Below are 17038 nucleotides of genomic sequence, written 5' to 3' on the forward strand. Positions count from 1 at the left end.
TGAATCTTCGCTGCACTCCCTCCACGGCAAGAACATCCTTCCTCAGATAAGGCGACCAAAACTGCACACAATACTCAAGATGTGGTCTCACCAAGGCCCTGTACAACTGCAGCAAGACATCCTTGCTCCTGTACTCGAACCCTCTCGCTATGAAGGCCAACATACCATTTGCCTTCTTAACCGCCTGCTGCACCTGCACGCTTACCTTCAGCGTCTGGTGCACAAGGACACCCAGGTCTCGTTGCACTTCCCCTTCTCCCAATCTATTGCCGTTCAGATAATAATCTGCCTTCCTGTTTTTGCCACCGACGTGGATAACCTCGCATTTATCCACATTATACTGCATCTGCCCAATCACCCAACCTGTCCAAATCGTTAGGTGAAGTCGGGTGGGAGGAGGCTGGTGTGGCATGGACCAACTGGGCCCAATGGCCTGTTTCTGTGCTGTACGTTCTACGTTATTTGAGGCCATGCACAATGGGCAGAAAGGCCTCCTGCTGTGCTGACATTTCTATCTCTCTCTGAACGCTATATCTCTTCCTATCTGTTTCTCTTCAGAGCTGGCAGTCGGCTAGTTTTCCCGGGAGCCTGATTAATTCTCCCAGCGAGGGTTTCGGAGTTGGCGAGCTACCCTACGATGACCGATCTCTCCTGACGTCGCTGCGATCACAGAAGAGGTAACGACGCCGTTTCCACCACCCCCACCCCGTAGGGCGTTGACCGGCAGACGGCAGGAAACCCGCCAGCGAGCTCGCGATCAGTGAGAACAATTACCGAAGACCCGCGACAGAGAAAACCAGCTCATGTGTCGGACGGGAGCTCTGGCATCAGAATCTACCTGAACCCTTAACCTTTCCTCTTTCCCGCTGTTGATTGGCACCCCATCCACCACCTTAAACATTCACTCCCTCCACCACCGGCGTACCGTGGCTGCAGTGTGTACCATCTACAAGATGCACTGCAGCAACTTGCCAAGGCTTCTTCGGCAGCACCTCCCAAACCTGCGACCTCTAGAAGGACCAGGGCAGCAGGCGCATGGGAACACCACCACCTCCCAAGTTCCCTTCCAAGTCACACACGCCATCCCGACTTGGAAATATATCGGCTGATCCTTCATCGTCGCTGGGTCAAAATCCTGGAACTCCCTCCCTAACAGTACTGTGGGAGCACCTTCACCACACGGGCTGCAGCGGTTCAAGAATGCGGCTCACCACCACCTTCTCAAGGGCAATTAGGGGATGGGCAATAAATGCTCGGCCTTGCCCACATCCAGGAACGAATAAAAAGGTGTTGCCGGCCCCTGCCCTGCGTTTCAGTTGGTGCAGTTGAGTTCGGGCTTGCCCCCCCCGAGCAGGTGGCCACAGTGCGGAGTCCCAGGATTTCCCTATCCCTAAATCCCACTCTCCCTCATTCACGTGGGGTTTTTCTCCTCTTTCTGGCTGACGTAAGAAAACTACTAGGCACTTTGTCTAAGCGTTAAAGCTTTAATCAACTGCTTTACAACATGGAGGTCTAGTTGTGTCCCTTCACTAGTTCCTGTTAAAGAATGTCCTGCGCAAGCTGGGCCCGCGCTCGAGTATTTATACTCTCCCTGGACAGCGCCACCCGGGAGGCCACTCAGTAATTATTTCATAAATCTTTCTTTCATGAATGACTGATTCATGTCACTGGCTAGTCCTGTTGGGTGGACCAGCTCATATCAAGGGAAAACTGACGCCATTGAACTTCCCCGCATGAGTTCAGGACCTCGTTCCTCAGCCAGCGTTCCCTACAAGCGTCACTCCTCACGGGAACACCCAAACACGGAGTGGGGCTCGTTTCTCCCAGGCAGTCGCCCAGCAGTACTAATGACTTATCTGGGGAACGCATAGCTGTGCTGGATCCGCCTTCTCTCTCCCCCCATCATCTCCTATTCCGCCTCTATCCATCTTTTGGATGGGATGGGGATGCTAAACTGAATCCCAGCCTGGCCATTCAGGTGGATAGAGAACATAAGAACATCAGAAATAGGAGCAGGAGTTGGCCATTCAGCCCCTCGAGCCTGCTCCGCCATTCAATAAGATCATGGCTGATCTTTGACCTCAACTCCACTTTTCCCGGCCCGATCCCCATGTCCCTCGATTCCCCTAGAGTCCAAAAATCTATCGATCCTCCAGCCTTGAATATACTCAAAGACTCAGCATTCACAGTCCCTCTGGGCAGAGAATTTTCAAAGATTCACCACCCTCTGAGTGAAGAAATTCCTCATCTCAGTCTTAAATGGCCGACCCCTTATCCTGAGACTGTGACCCCTAGTTCTAGACTCTCCAGCCAGGGGAAACAACCTCTCAGCATCTACCCTGTCAATCCCCCTCAGAATCTTGTATGTTTTCAATGAGATCACCTCTCATTTCTTCTAAACTCCAGAGAGTATCGGCCCAATCGACACAATCTCTCCTCATAGGACAGCCCTCTCATCTCAGGAATCAATCTAGTGAACCTTCGTTGCACCGCCTCCAAGGCAAGTATATCCTTCCTTAGAGAAGGAGACCAGAACTGTGCCCAGTACTCCAGGTGTGGTCTCACCAAGGCCCTGTACAATTGTAGCAAGACTTCCTCACTCTTATACTCCAACCCCCCTGTAATAAAGGCCAACATTCCATTGGCCTTCCTTATTGCTTGCGGTACCTGCAGGCTAACTTTCTGTGTTTCTTGCACGAGGACACCCAGATCTCATGGCAATATTGGAAGCGGAGCAGGGAGTTCTCCCAGTGTCCTGGGCCAACATTTGATCCTCAACCAACATCACGGGAAACACTTCAACTGGTCAACTGGTTATTGCTGGTTTGGGGATCTTGTTCTGTGGAAATTGGTTGCTGCGTTTGCCTCTATAACACCAGTGACTGTGCTTGTAATTAATTCTTTCCTTCTCTCCTTCCGCCTTCCCTTCTTCCTTCACACCTTCATTCCATCCTTCTTCCCTCCCTTCCTTCCTTCCCTCCTTCCTTCCTTCCTTCCCTCCTTCCTTCCCCTCTTCACTCCCACCTTCCTTCACGCCCTCCTTCCCTCCTTCCCTCCTTCCTTCCTTCACTCCTTCCTTCCTTCCTTCCCCTCTTCACTCCCACCTTCCTTCACGCCCTCCTTCCCTCCTTCCTTAACTCCTTCCTTCCTTCCCTCCTTCCTTCCCCGCTTCACTCCCACCTTCCTTCACACCCTCCTTCCCTCCTTCCTTCCCTCCTTCCTTCCCCTCTTCACTCCCACCTTCCTTCACGCCCTCCTTCCCTCCTTCCCTCCTTCCTTCCTTCCTTCCCTCCTTCCTTCCCCGCTTCACTCCCACCTTCCTTCATGCCCTCCTTCCCTCCTTCCTTCCCTCCTTCCTTCCCCTCTTCACTCCCACCTTCCTTCATGCCCTCCTTCCCTCCTTCCCTCCTTCCTTCCCTCCTTCCTTCCCCTCTTCACTCCCACCTTCCTTCATTCCCTCCTTCCTTCCTTCCTTCCCTCCTTCCTTCCCCTCTTCACTCCCACCTTCCTTCACGCCCTCCTTCCCTCCTTCCCTCCTTCCCTCCTTCCTTCCCTCCTTCCTTCCCCTCTTCACTCCCACCTTCCTTCATTCCCTCCTTCCTTCCTTCCTTCCCTCCTTCCTTCCCCTCTTCACTCCCACCTTCCTTCACGCCCTCCTTCCCTCCTTCCCTCCTTCCTTCCTTCCTTCCCTCCTTCCTTCCCCTCTTCACTCCCACCTTCCTTCACGCCCTCCTTCCCTCCTTCCTTCCCTCCTTCCCTCCTTCCTTCCCCTCTTCACTCCCACCTTCCTTCACGCCCTCCTTCCCTCCTTCCCTCCTTCCTTCCTTCCTTCCCTCCTTCCTTCCCCTCTTCACTCCCACCTTCCTTCACGCCCTCCTTCCCTCCTTCCTTCCTTCCTTCCCTCCTTCCTTCCCCTCTTCACTCCCACATTCCTTCACGCCCTCCTTCCCTCCTTCCTTCCCTCCTTCCTTCCCCTCTTCACTCCCACCTTCCTTCATTCCCTCCTTCCTTCCCTCCTCCCTTCCCCTCTTCACTCCCACCTTCCTTCATGCCCTCCTTCCCTCCTTCCTCCCTTCCTTCCTTCCTTCACTCCTTCCTTTCTTCCTTCACTCCCTCCTTCCTTCCTTCCTGCATTCTTATCCTCCTTCCTACGCTCTCCCTTTTTCCCTCTCCTTTTGATAATTTCTTTTCCTTTCTTTCTCAGGATGAGTGGTTGTGGACACATAGATGTGGGGCTGCCTCCAGCCTCTCCGTGTGATCGAGAAATAGCACTGCCAGTAAGTAACGGAGGGATTCTCCTTTGCTGCAGATACAGCAGGTTTCGGGAGAGTGGCGCTATATTGATCTAACACGGCTGCGCTCTCCTTTGCTGCAGATACAACAGGTTTCGGGAGAGTGGCGCTACATTGATCTAACATGGCTGCACTCTCCTTTTACTTGACCTCACTCACTGCGTTCTCATTAATGTTTGCGTCGGTGCTTCGCATCGTGCGCTGAGCCTGCCTAATGCAACGCCTGTTTCTAACAGGAACTGAACTGCACCCTCTTCCTCTTGGCCGGTTACGCCAAGTACCAGTGCCCGTACGTGTGGATCCGATCCAACCATGAGCGTCTCGTTAAAGCGACCAGCGGCGACTGGGCAGCCAAGGACAGCCCTTTGAAGCTGAACTCCACATTGCAGTGGCACCAGAACGGTACGTCTTCGGTCGGGCGGAATCGAGGGGGCCCTAACCCAAGACCGCAGGCGGGTCTGTTAAATCACATCACTGGGCTTTGGTTCCCAAGCAACAGCCCGGTATTTCACGGTCCCATCAAACACTCCCAGGGCAGGTACAGCACAGGTTAGATACAGAGTAAAGCTCCCTTACACTGTCCCATCAAACACTCCCAGGACAGGTACAGCACGGGTTAGATACAGAGTAAAGCTCCCTTACACTGTCCCATCAAACACTCCCAGGGCAGGTACAGCATGAGTTAGAGAGAGTAAAGCTCCCTCTGCACTGTCCCATCAAACACTCCCAGGGCAGGTACAGCACAGGTTAGATACAGAGTAAAGCTCCCTCTACACTGTCCCAATCAAACACTCCCAGGGCAGGTACAGCACGGGGTTAGATACAGAGTAAAGCTCCCTCTACACTGTCCCAATCAAACACTCCCAGGGCAGGTACAGCACGGGTTAGATACAGAGTAAAGCTCCCTCTACACTGTCCCATCAAACACTCCCAGGGCAGGTACAGCACGGGTTAGAGACAGAGTAAAGCTCCCTCTACACTGTCGCATCAAACACTCCCAGGGCAGGTACAGCACGGGCTAGATACAGAGTAAAGCTCCCTCTACACTGTCCCATCAAACACTCCCAGGGCAGGTACAGCACTGGTTAGATACAGAGTAAAGCTCCCTCCACACTGTCCCAGCAAACACTCCCAGGGCAGGTACAACACAGGTTAGATACAGAGTAAAGTTCCCTCTACACTGTCCCATCAAACACTCCCAGGGCTGGTACAGCATGGGTTAGATACAGAGTAAAGCTCCCTCTACACTGTCCCATCAAACACTCCCAGGGCAGGTACAGCACGGGTTAGATACGGAGTAAAGTTCCCTCTACACTGTCCCATCAACACTCCTGGGGCAGGTACAGCACGGGTTAGATACAGAGTAAAGTTCCCTCTACACTGTCCCATCAAACACTCCCAGGGCAGGTACAGCACGGGTTAGATACAGAGTAAAGCTCCCTCTACACTGTCCCATCAAACACTCCCAGGGCAGGTACAGCACGGGTTAGATACAGAGTAAAGCTCCCTCTACACTGTCCCGTCAAACACTCCCAGGGCAGGTACAGCACGGGTTAGATACAGAGTAAAGCTCCCTCTACACTATCCCATCAAACACTCCCAGGGCAGGTACAGCACAGGTTAGATACAGAGTAAAGCTCCCTCTACACTGTCCCATCAAACACTCCCAGGGCAGGCACAGCACGGGTTAGATACAGAGTAAAGCTTCCTCTACACTGTCCCATCAAACACTCCCAGGGCAGGTACAGCACGGGTTAGATACAGAGTAAAGCTCACTCTACACTGTCCCATCAAACACTCCCAGGGCAAGTACAGCACGGGTTAGATACAGAGTAAAGCTCCCTCTACACTGTCCCATCAAACACTCCCAGGGCAGGTACAGCACAGGTTAGATGCAGAGTAAAGCTCCCTCTACACTGTCCCATCAAACACTCCCAGGGCAGGTACAGCACGGGTTAGATACAGAGTAAAGCTCCCTCTACACTGTCCCATCAAACATTCCCAGGGCAGGTACAGCACGGGTTAGATACAGAGTAAAGCTCCCTCTACACTGTCCCATCAAACACTCCCAGGGCAGGTACAGCACAGGTTAGATACAGAGTAAAGCTCCCTCTACACTGTCCCATCAAACACTCCCAGGGCAGGTACAGCGCGGGTTAGATACAGAGTAAAGCTCCATGTACACTGTCCCATCAAACACTCCCAGGGCAGGTACAGCACGGGTTAGATACAGAGTAAAGCTCCCTCTACACTGTCCCATCAACACTCCTGGGGCAGGTACAGCACGGGTTAGATACAGAGTAAAGCTCCCTCTACACTGTCCCATCAACACTCCTGGGGCAGGTACAGCACGGGTTAGATACAGAGTAAAGCTCCCTCTACACTGTCCCATCAAACACTCCCGGGGCAGGTACAGCACGGGTTAGATACAGAGTAAAGCTGCCTCTGCACTGTCCCATCAAACACTCCCAGGGCAGGTACAGCACGGGTTAGATACAGAGTAAAGCTCCCTCTACACTGTCCCATCAAACACTCCCAGGACAGGTACAGCACGGGTTAGATACAGAGTAAAGCTCCCTCTACACTGTCCCATCAAACACTCCCAGGGCAGGTACAGCACGGGTTAGATACAGAGTAAAGCTCCCTCTACACTGTCCCATCAAACACTCCCAGGGCAGGTACAGCACGGGTTAGATACAGAGTAAAGCTCCCTCTACACTGTCCCATCAAACACTCCCAGGGCAGGTACAGCACGGGTTAGATACAGAGTAAAGCTCCCTCTACACTGTCCCATCAAACACTCCCGGGGCAGGTACAGCACGGGTTAGGTACAGAGTAAAGCTCCCTCTACACTGTCCCAACAACACTCCTGGGGCAGGTACAGCACGGGTTAGATACAGAGTAAAGCTCCCTCTACACTGTCCCATCAAACACTCCCAGGGCAGGTACAGCACGGGTTAGATACAGAGTAAAGCTCCCTCTACACTGCCCCATCAAACACTCCCAGGGCAGGTACAGCACGGGTTAGATACAGAGTAAAGCTCCCTCTACACTGTCCCATCAACACTCCTGGGGCAGGTACAGCACGGGTTAGATACAGAGTAAAGCTCCCTCTACACTGTCCCATCAACACTCCTGGGGCAGGTACAGCACGGGTTAGATACAGAGTAAAGCTCCCTCTACACTGTCCCATCAAACACTCCCAGGGCAGGTACAGCACGGGATAGATACAGGGTAAAGCTCTGTCTACACTGTCCCACCAAACACTCCCAGGGCAGGTACAACACAGGTTAGATACAGAGTAAAGTTCCTCTACACTGTCCCATCAAACACTCCCAGGGCAGGTACAGCACGGGTTAGATACAGAGTAAAGCTCCCTCTACACTGTCCCATCAAACACTCCCAGGGCAGGTACAGCACGGGTTAGATACAGAGTAAAGCTCCCTCTACACTGTCCCATCAAACACTCCCAGGGCAGGTACAGCACGGGTTAGATACAGAGTAAAGCCCCCTCTACACTGTCCAATCAAACACTCCCAGGGCAGGTACAGCACGGGTTAGATACAGAGTAAAGCTCCCTCTACACTGTCCCATCAAACACTCCCAGGGCAGGTACAGCACGGGTTAGATACAGAGTAAAGCCCCCTCTACACTGTCCCATCAAACACTCCCAGGGCAGGTACAGCACGGGTTAGATACAGAGTAAAGCTCCCTCTACACTGTCCCATCAAACACTCCCAGGGCAGGTACAGAACGGGTTAGATACAGAGTAAAGCTCCCTCGACACTGTCCCATCAAACACTCCCAGGGCAGGTACAGCACGGGTTAGATACAGAGGAATGCTCCCTCTACGCTGTCCCATCAAACACTGCCAGGGCAGGTACAGCACGGGTTAGATACAGAGTAAAGCTCCCTCTACGCTGTCCCATCAAACACTCCCAGGGCAGGTACAGCACAGGTTAGATACAGAGTGAAGCTCCCTCTACACTGCCCCATCAAACACTCCCAGGGCAGGCACAGCACGGGTTAGATACAGAGTAAAGCTTCCTCTACACTGTCCCATCAAACACTCCCAGGGCAGGTACAGCACGGGTTAGATACAGAGTAAAGCTCCCTCTACACTGTCCCATCAAACACTCCCAGGGCAGGGACAGCACGGGTTAGATACAGAGTAAAGCTCCCTCTACACTGTCCCATCAAACACTCCCAGGGCAGGTACAGCACAGGTTAGATGCAGAGTAAAGCTCCCTCTACACTGTCCCATCAAACACTCCCAGGTCAGGTACAGCACGGGTTAGATACAGAGTAAAGCTCCCTCTACACTGTCCCATCAAACACTCCCAGGGCAGGTACAGCACGGGTTAGATACAGAGTAAAGCTCCCTCTACACTGTCCCATCAAACACTCCCAGGGCAGGTACAGCACAGGTTAGATACAGAGTAAAGCTCCCTCTACACTGTCCCATCAAACACTCCCAGGGCAGGTACAGCGCGGGTTAGATACAGAGTAAAGCTCCATGTGCACTGTCCCATCAAACACTCCCAGGGCAGGTACAGCACGGGTTAGATACAGAGTAAAGCTCCCTCTACACTGTCCCATCAAACACTCCCAAGGCAGGGACAGCATGGGTTAGATACAGAGTAAAGCCCCCTCTACACTGTCCCATCAAACACTCCCAGGGCAGGTACAGCACAGGTTAGATACAGAGTAAAGCTCCCTCTACACTGTCCCATCAAACACTCCCAGGGCAGGTACAGCACGGGTTAGATACAGAGTAATGCTCCCTCTACACTGTCCCATCAAACACTCCCAGGGCAGGTACAGCACGGGTTAGATACAGAGTAAAGCTCCCTCTACACTGTCCCGTCAAACACTCCCAGGGCAGGTACAGCATAGGTTAGATACAGAGTAAAGCCCCCTCTACACTGTCCCATCAAACACTCCCAGGGCAGGTACAGCATGGGTTAGATACAGAGTAAAGCTCCCTCTACACTGTCCCATCAAACACTCCCAGGGCAGGTACAGCACGGGTTAGATACAGAGTAAAGCCCCCTCTACACTGTCCCATCAAACACTCCCAGGGCAGGTACAGCACGGGTTAGATACAGAGTAAAGCTCCCTCTGCACTGTCCCATCAAACACTCCCAGGACAGGTGCAGCACGGGTTAGATACAGAGTAAAGCTCCCTCTACACTGTCCCATCAAACACTCCCAGGGCAGGTACAGCACGGGTTAGATACAGAGTAAAGCTCCCTCTACACTGTCCCATCAAACACTCCCAGGGCAGGTACAGCACGGGTTAGATACAGAGTAAAGTTCCCTCTACACTGTCCCATCAAACACTCCCAGGGCAGGCACAGCACGGGTTAGATACAGAGTAATGCTTCCTCTACACTGTCCCATCAAACACTCCCAGGGCAGGTACAGCACGGGTTAGATACAGAGTAAAGCTCACTCAACACTGTCCCATCAAACACTCCCAGGGCACGTACAGCACGGGTTAGATACAGAGTAAAGCTCCCTCTACACTGTCCCATCAAACACTCCCAGGGCAGGTACAGCACAGGTTAGATGCAGAGTAAAGCTCCCTCGACACGGGTTAGATACAGAGTAAAGCTCCCGCTACACTGTCCCATCAAACATTCCCAGGGCAGGTACAGCACGGGTTAGATACAGAGTAAAGCTCCCTCTACACTGTCCCATCAAACACTCCCAGGGCAGGTACAGCACAGGTTAGATACAGAGTAAAGCTCCCTCTACACTGTCCCATCAAACACTCCCAGGGCAGGTACAGCGCGGGTTAGATACAGAGTAAAGCTCCATGTACACTGTCCCATCAAACACTCCCAGGGCAGGTACAGCACGGGTTAGATACAGAGTAAAGCTCCCTCTACACTGCCCCATCAAACACTCCCAGGGCAGGTACAGCACGGGTTAGATACAGAGTAAAGCTCCCTCTACACTGTCCCATCAACACTCCTGGGGCAGGTACAGCACGGGTTAGATACAGAGTAAAGCTCCCTCTACGCTGTCCCATCAAACACTCCCAGGGCAGGTACAGCACGGGTTAGATACAGCGTAAAGCTCCCTCTGCACTGTCCCATCAAACACTCCCAGGGCAGGTACAGCACGGGTTAGATACAGAGTAAAGCTCCCTCTACACTGTCCCATCAAACACTCCCAGGGCAGGTACAGCACGGGTTAGATACAGAGTAAAGCTCACTCTACACTGTCCCATCAAACACTCCCAGGGCAGGTACAGCACGGGTTAGATACAGAGTAAAGCTCCCTCTACACTGTCCCATCAAACACTCCCAGGGCAGGTACAGCACAGGTTAGATGCAGAGTAAAGCTCCCTCTACACTGTCCCATCAAACACTCCCAGGGCAGGTACAGCACGGGTTAGATACAGAGTAAAGCTCCCTCTACACTGTCCCATCAAACATTCCCAGGGCAGGTACAGCACGGGTTAGATACAGAGTAAAGCTCCCTCTACACTGTTCCATCAAACACTCCCAGGGCAGGTACAACACGGGTTAGATACAGAGTAAAGCTCCCTCTACACTGCCCCATCAAACACTCCCAGGGCAGGTACAGCACGGGTTAGATACAGAGTAAAGCTCCCTCTACACTGTCCCATCAACACTCCTGGGGCAGGTACAGCACGGGTTAGATACAGGGTAAAGCTCCCTCTACACTGTCCCATCAAACACTCCCTGGGCAGGTACAGCACGGGTTAGATACAGAGTAAAGCTCCCTCTGCACTGTCCCATCAAACACTCCCAGGGCAGGTACAGCACGGGTTAGATACAGAGTAAAGCTCCCTCTACACTGTCCCATCAAACACTCCCAGGGCAGGTACAGCACGGGATAGATACAGGGTAAAGCTCTGTCTACACTGTCCCACCAAACACTCCCAGGGCAGGTACAACACAGGTTAGATACAGAGTAAAGTTCCCTCTACACTGTCCCATCAAACACTCCCAGGGCAGGTACAGCACGGGTTAGATACAGAGTAAAGCTCCCTCTACACTGTCCCATCAAACACTCCCAGGGCAGGTACAGCATGGGTTAAATACAGAGTAAAGCCCCCTCTACACTGTCCCATCAAACACTCCCAGGGCAGGTACAGCACGGGTTAGATACAGAGTAAAGCTCCCTCTACACTGTCCCATCAAACACTCCCAGGGCAGGTACAGCACAGGTTAGATACAGAGTCAAGCTCCCTCTACACTGTCCCATCAAACACTCCCAGGGCAGGTACAGCGCGGGTTAGATACAGAGTAAAGCTCCATGTACACTGTACCATCAAACACTCCCAGGGCAGGTACAGCACGGGTTAGATACAGAGTAAAGCTCCCTCTACACTGTCCCATCAAACACTCCCAGGGCAGGTGCAGCATGGGTTAGATACAGAGTATAGCCCCCTCTACACTGTCCCATCATACACTCCCAGGGCAGGTACAGCACAGGTTAGATACAGAGTAAAGCTCCCTCTACACTGTCCCATCAAACACTCCCAGGGCAGGTACAGCACGGGTTAGATACAGAGTAAAGCTCCCTCTACACTGTCCCATCAAACACTCCCAGGGCAGGTACAGCACGGGTTAGATACAGAGTAAAGCTCCCTCTACACTGTCCCGTCAAACACTCCCAGGGCAGGTACAGCATGGGTTAGATACAGAGTAAACCCCCTCTACACTGTCCCATCAAACACTCCCAGGGCAGGTACAGCACGGGTTAGATACAGAGTAAAGCTCCCTCTACACTGTCCCATCAAACACTCCCAGGGCAGGTACAGCACGGGTTAGATGCAGAGTGAAGCCCTCTCTACACTGTCCCATCAAACACTCCCAGGGCAGGTACAGCACGGGTTAGATACAGAGTAAAGCTCCCTCTACACTGTCCCATCAAACACTCCCAGGACAGGTACAGCACGGGTTAGATACAGAGTAAAGCTCCCTCTACACTGTCCCATCAAACACTCCCAGGGCAGGTACAGCACGGGTTAGATACAGAGTAAAGCTCCCTCTACACTGTCCCATCAAACACTCCCAGGGCAGGTACAGCACGGGTTAGATACAGAGTAAAGCTCCCTCTACACTGTCCCATCAAACACTCCCAGGGCAGGCACAGCACGGGTTAGATACAGAGTAAAGCTTCCTCTACACTGTCCCATCAAACACTCCCAGGGCAGGTACAGCACGGGTTAGATACAGAGTAAAGCTCCCTCTACACTGTCCCATCAAACACTCCCAGGGCAGGCACAGCACGGGTTAGATACAGAGTAAAGCTTCCTCTACACTGTCCCATCAAACACTCCCAGGGCAGGTACAGCACGGGTTAGATACAGAGTAAAGCTCCCTCTACACTGTCCCATCAAACACTCCCAGGGCAGGTACAGCACAGGTTAGATCCAGAGTAAAGCTCCCTCTACACTGTCCCATCAAACACTCCCAGGGCAGGTACAGCACGGGTTAGATACAGAGTAAAGCTCCCTCTACACTGTCCCATCAAACACTCCCAGGGCAGGTACAGCACGGGTTAGATACAGAGTAAAGCCCCCTCTACACTGTCCCATCAAACACTCCCAGGGCAGGTACAGCACGGGTTAGATACAGAGTAAAGCTCCCTCTGCACTGTCCCATCAAACACTCCCAGGACAGGTACAGCACAGGTTAGATGCAGAGTAAAGCTCCCTCTACACGGGTTAGATACAGAGTAAAGCTCCCGCTACACTGTCCCATCAAACATTCCCAGGGCAGGTACAGCACGGGTTAGATACAGAGTAAAGCTCCCTCTACACTCTCCCATCAAACACTCCCAGGGCAGGTACAGCACAGGTTAGATACAGAGTAAAGCTCCCTCTACACTGTCCCATCAAACACTCCCAGGGCAGGTACAGCGCGGGTTAGATACAGAGTAAAGCTCCATGTACACTGACCCATCAAACACTCCCAGGGCAGGTACAGCACGGGTTAGATACAGAGTAAAGCTCCCTCTACACTGCCCCATCAAACACTCCCAGGGCAGGTACAGCACGGGTTAGATACAGAGTAAAGCTCCCTCTACACTGTCCCATCAACACTCCTGGGGCAGGTACAGCACGGGTTAGATACAGAGTAAAGCTCCCTCTACGCTGTCCCATCAAACACTCCCAGGGCAGGTACAGCACGGGTTAGATACAGCGTAAAGCTCCCTCTGCACTGTCCCATCAAACACTCCCAGGGCAGGTACAGCACGGGTTAGATACAGAGTAAAGCTCCCTCTACACTGTCCCATCAAACACTCCCAGGGCAGGTACAGCACGGGTTAGATACAGAGTAAAGCTCACTCTACACTGTCCCATCAAACACTCCCAGGGCAGGTACAGCACGGGTTAGATACAGAGTAAAGCTCCCTCTACACTGTCCCATCAAACACTCCCAGGGCAGGTACAGCACAGGTTAGATGCAGAGTTAAGCTCCCTCTACACTGTCCCATCAAACACTCCCAGGGCAGGTACAGCACGGGTTAGATACAGAGTAAAGCTCCCTCTACACTGTCCCATCAAACATTCCCAGGGCAGGTACAGCACGGGTTAGATACAGAGTAAAGCTCCCTCTACACTGTCCCATCAACACTCCTGGGGCAGGTACAGCACGGGTTAGATACAGGGTAAAGCTCCCTCTACACTGTCCCATCAAACACTCCCTGGGCAGGTACAGCACGGGTTAGATACAGAGTAAAGCTCCCTCTGCACTGTCCCATCAAACACTCCCAGGGCAGGTACAGCACGGGTTAGATACAGAGTAAAGCTCCCTCTACACTGTCCCATCAAACACTCCCAGGGCAGGTACAGCACGGGATAGATACAGGGTAAAGCTCTGTCTACACTGTCCCACCAAACACTCCCAGGGCAGGTACAACACAGGTTAGATACAGAGTAAAGTTCCCTCTACACTGTCCCATCAAACACTCCCAGGGCAGGTACAGCACGGGTTAGATACAGAGTAAAGCTCCCTCTACACTGTCCCATCAAACACTCCCAGGGCAGGTACAGCATGGGTTAAATACAGAGTAAAGCCCCCTCTACACTGTCCCATCAAACACTCCCAGGGCAGGTACAGCACGGGTTAGATACAGAGTAAAGCTCCCTCTACACTGTCCCATCAAACACTCCCAGGGCAGGTACAGCACAGGTTAGATACAGAGTCAAGCTCCCTCTACACTGTCCCATCAAACACTCCCAGGGCAGGTACAGCGTGGGTTAGATACAGAGTAAAGCTCCATGTACACTGTACCATCAAACACTCCCAGGGCAGGTACAGCACGGGTTAGATACAGAGTAAAGCTCCCTCTACACTGTCCCATCAAACACTCCCAGGGCAGGTGCAGCATGGGTTAGATACAGAGTATAGCCCCCTCTACACTGTCCCATCAAACACTCCCAGGGCAGGTACAGCACAGGTTAGATACAGAGTAAAGCTCCCTCTACACTGTCCCATCAAACACTCCCAGGGCAGGTACAGCACGGGTTAGATACAGAGTAAAGCTCCCTCTGCACTGCCCCATAAAACACTCCCGGGGCAGGTACAGCACGGGTTAGATACAGAGTAAAGCTCCCTCTACACTGTCCCGTCAAACACTCCCAGGGCAGGTACAGCACGGGTTAGATACAGAGTAAAGCTCCCTCTGCAGTGTCCCATCAAACACTCCCAGGGCAGGTACAGCACGGGTTAGATACAGAGTAAAGCTCCCTCTACACTGTCCCATCAAACACTCCCAGGGCAGGTACAGCACGGGTTAGATACAGAGTAAAGCTCCCTCTACACTGTCCCATCAAACACTCCCGGGGCAGGTACAGCACGGGTTAGATACAGAGTAAAGCTCCCTCTACACTCTCCCATCAAACACTCCCAGGGCAGGTACAGCACAGGTTAGATACAGAATAAAGCTCCCTCTGCACTGTCCCATCAAACACTCCCAGGGCAGGCACAGCACGGGTTAGATACAGAGTAAAGCTTCCTCTACACTGTCCCATCAAACACTCCCAGGGCAGGTACAGCACGGGTTAGATACAGAGTAAAGCTCCCTCTACACTGTCCCATCAAACACTCCCAGGGCAGGTACAGCACAGGTTAGATGCAGAGTAAAGCTCCCTCTACACTGTCCCATCAAACACTCCCAGGGAAGGTACAGCACGGGTTAGATACAGAGTAAAGCTCCCTCTACACTGTCCCATCAAACACTCCCAGGGCAGGTACAGCACGGGTTAGATACAGAGTAAAGCTTCCTCTACACTGTCCCATCAAACACTCCCAGGGCAGGTACAGCACGGGTTAGATACAGAGTAAAGCTCCCTCTACACTGTCCCATCAAACACTCCCGGGGCAGGTACAGCACGGGTTAGGTACAGAGTAAAGCTCCCTCAGCACTGTCGCATCAACACTCCTGGGGCAGGTACAGCACGGGTTAGATACAGAGTAAAGCTCCCTCTACACTGTCCCATCAAACACTCCCAGGGCAGGTACAGCACGGGATAGATACAGGGTAAAGCTCTGTCTACACTGTCCCACCAAACACTCCCAGGGCAGGTACAACACAGGTTAGATACAGAGTAAAGTTCCCTCTACACTGTCCCATCAAACACTCCCAGGGCAGGTACAGCACGGGTTAGATACAGAGTAAAGCTCCCTCTACACTGTCCCATCAAACACTCCCAGGGCAGGTACAGCACGGGTTAGGTACAGAGTAAAGCTCCCTCTACACTGTCCCATCAAACACTCCCAGGGCAGGTACAGCATGGGTTAGATACAGAGTAAAGCCCCCTCGACACTGTCCCATCAAACACTCCCAGGGCAGGTACAGCACGGGTCAGATACAGAGTAAAGCTCCCTCTACACTGTCCCATCAAACACTCCCAGGGCAGGTACAGCACGGGTTAGATACAGAGTAAAGCCCCCTCTACACTGTCCCATCAAACACTCCCAGGGCAGGTACAGCACGGGTTAGATACAGAGTAAAGCTCCCTCTACACTGTCCCATCAAACACTCCCAGGGCAGGTACAGCACGGGTTAGATACAGAGTAAAGCTCCCTCTACACTGTCCCATCAAACACTCCCAGGAGGGGTAAAGCACGGGTTAGATACAGAGTAAAGCTCCCTCTACACTGTCCCATCAAACACTCCCAGAGCAGGTACAGCACGCGTTAGATATAGAATAAAGCTCCCTCTACACTGTCCCATCAAACACTCACAGGGCAGGTACAGCACGGGTTCGATACAGAGTAAAGCTCCCTCTACACTGTCCCATCAAACACTCCTAGGGCAGGTACAGCATGGGTTAGATACAGAGTAAAGCTCCCTCTACACTCTCCCATCAAACACTCCCAGGGCAGGTACAGCACGGGTTAGATACAGAGTAAAGCTCCCTCTACACTGTCCCATCAAACACTCCCAGGGCAGGCACAGCACGGGTTAGATACAGAGTAAAGCTTCCTCTGCAGTGTCCCATCAAACACTCCCAGAGCAGGTACAGCACGGGTTAGATACAGAGTAAAGCTCCCTCTACACTGTCCCATCAAACACTCCCAGGGCAGGTACAGCACGGGGTTAGATACAGAGTAAAGCTCCCTCTACACTGTCCCATCAAACACTCCAAGGGCAGGTACAGCATGGGTTAGATACAGAGTAAAGCTCCCTCTACACTGTCCCATCAAACACTTCCAGGGCAGGTACAGCGCGGGTTAGATACAGAGTAAAGC

The 17038-nt window shown here is 52.6% G+C and overlaps 1 protein-coding gene across 1 annotated transcript in view; it reads left to right on the plus strand.

Annotated features, from left to right (window-relative positions):
* The window catches only part of LOC147091052 (uncharacterized), a 30956-nt gene that overhangs the window by 6366 nt on the left and 7552 nt on the right, over positions 1-17038 (plus strand). Inside the window, exons 5-7 of the mRNA XM_085977503.1 lie at positions 559-677; positions 4205-4277; positions 4529-4694. Of these exons, the coding sequence (XP_085833629.1) occupies positions 559-677; positions 4205-4277; positions 4529-4694 (358 nt within the window). The remainder of the gene's footprint in view (positions 1-558; positions 678-4204; positions 4278-4528; positions 4695-17038) is intronic.

The sequence above is a fragment of the Somniosus microcephalus genome, unplaced genomic scaffold (genome assembly GCF_052327205.1).
Source record: "Somniosus microcephalus isolate GS21.2 unplaced genomic scaffold, FLI_Smic_1.0 unresolved_chr4, whole genome shotgun sequence".
NCBI classification, from domain to species: Eukaryota; Metazoa; Chordata; class Chondrichthyes; order Squaliformes; family Somniosidae; genus Somniosus; species Somniosus microcephalus.